Below are 2,007 nucleotides of genomic sequence, written 5' to 3' on the forward strand. Positions count from 1 at the left end.
TTTACCAAAGTATATCTGTAAAGCTAACATAATCTTTAAAATTACATTTTATTTCTGTACAAGATTACATGAATTATCGGTAAAATCACCAATATTTTTACAGTGATACAGAGAATTTTTGTAAGTTACATAATGAATGTGACGTTTTATCACAAATTAAAATTGAAAAGAACATACAGAGTTTATGGCCCAGGTAGCAAAACGAAGCAAACTGCATTCGAACCACAATTTATGTCCCATCTGAAACGCACGTTTTAGGCGCCTACATACGCGTTTCAGGCACTGTTTAGATTGGACACAAAATGCACATTTTATGCAGCTCTGCTACCCGGGAGGTGGACAATGTAAAAATAGCTTCTGTTTTATAGAAACATGTTGATACTTGTGCGTCTTACAGTTTTATTCCGGAATGATGTCCGTTTCAAGATAGGCACATAACATGCAGCCTTTCCGCCATGGCAAACCGTTGGTCAAAAGTACACGGTAACGGCCGTATGGTAACTGCGGGAAACTCAACATACGCGGGTCATGGTTAAGAATGTGATACGACCCCTGGGCCAAGAAAAACAAAATAGTTAGATTCGTGTTAGTCTGGATGCCATAATTTTCCTCTTGTTCATAAAGGAACTAGGTGCAAAAAAGTATTTTGAAACATGTCTGTTAGCTATTGTTAAAATCTAATGTTTCTTACATTGGGGACGACGCAGCCACCAGACACGTCTTCCTTAAACACATTCGCGAAGTACTTGCCCCTGTTTCGCTTCATCATTGAACATGATTTTGACGGGTAGTTGAGAATAAGCGCGTTCGGCTTCCACTCATTGTTACTCCAAAGGTCAAAGACAAGACGTTGCTGAAAACAAATATATACCTAGCTTGAAATTAGTGCGCAATAGAACTAAAGGCAACGCGTAATGCACAATAATGTTTTAAATCGATTGTGTACATCAAGCGTAAGTTGGAAAAAAAGGCCTACAGTATAGAAGAGAAGTGAAATTGTAAAGTATTCTCTATGTTGCCAGGTCAAAGATAAGTTTCGATTAAATAAGATCACAGTTCGTCTGGTTGTTGCTCCACCTTTTCAATCGCCTCTTATCGAGGCTAGGCCATTCCACGAGGGGGCCACCACTTCAACTGAGGATGTACACAGGATTACGTGATTACAGGGATTACACGTCAATTTTGAGTGATTACACGTGAATTTTGTTGAATTTTAGGCTCTAAAACTATCAAATTTGGACAATAAGGTAAAATTGAGTGATAATGTTTAAAAATTTGGTCAAAGATTACACGGAATAGACAGGGATTACGTAGGGATTACACCCTCATCTGTACACCGGATTACGCGAGTGGTGGCCCCCTCGCCATTCCAAACAAGCCGGCCCGCTCTTCCGCCAAACGGAGTTGTCAGCTCCACTTCGCTGCGCCGGCAACTCCGTTCGGCAGGGGCCGGGCCTGCTTGGCCTGCCGGCGGCGATGGTTGGGCCTTCGACCCGACCATTTCAGTCTCGCGATTTACCGAAGTGCATGATCAAATAAATAATGTGACCGGTAAATCACTTTGCATATTTGACTAAACTAACGTGTCCGGTGGGGGGCCTGCGGCCCTAGAAATTTGCTCCTTGGTCATGACAAAAGACTGTAACGGGGCAACACCGTGACTACACCCCACCCTTCTGCTTCGCTTAAGAATTTAAAACAAGCAGGCCCGCCCTTCCGCCAAACGGAGTTGCCAGCTCCGCTTCGCTCCGTCGGCAACTTTATTCGGCAGGGACCGGGCCTGCTTAGCCTGCCGGCGGGGACTGTCGGGCCTGCGGCCCGACCATTTCTGTCACGCGATTCGCTGGAGAACATGGTCGAATGATGTAGCGGGCCTTTGGCCCGCTTTAATCTGTCGTCTTTGAGTTTGCCGCGTAGACACGGACACGAGAAAGGGATGTAACGGTGAAGCACCGCGACTTCAACCCTCCCTTCTGTTTAGAAAACGTTTTTTGGGGGTGGGGGGGG

At 44.8% G+C, this 2,007-nt stretch overlaps 1 protein-coding gene across 1 annotated transcript in view; it reads right to left on the reverse strand.

The window, feature by feature from the left end:
• Nucleotides 1-379: 379 nt before the first annotated feature.
• The window catches only part of LOC127750765 (uncharacterized), a 10,198-nt gene continuing 8,570 nt past the window's right edge, over nucleotides 380-2,007 (reverse strand). The window contains exons 3-4 of the mRNA XM_052273233.1: nucleotides 692-853; nucleotides 380-552 (exon numbers count right to left, since the gene is read on the reverse strand). Coding sequence (XP_052129193.1) covers nucleotides 400-552; nucleotides 692-853 — 315 coding nt within the window. The 3' untranslated portion in view covers nucleotides 380-399. The remainder of the gene's footprint in view (nucleotides 553-691; nucleotides 854-2,007) is intronic.

The sequence above is a fragment of the Frankliniella occidentalis genome, unplaced genomic scaffold, assembly GCF_000697945.3.
Source record: "Frankliniella occidentalis isolate FOCC.00 unplaced genomic scaffold, Focc_3.1 Scaffold255, whole genome shotgun sequence".
NCBI lineage: Eukaryota > Metazoa > Arthropoda > Insecta > Thysanoptera > Thripidae > Frankliniella > Frankliniella occidentalis.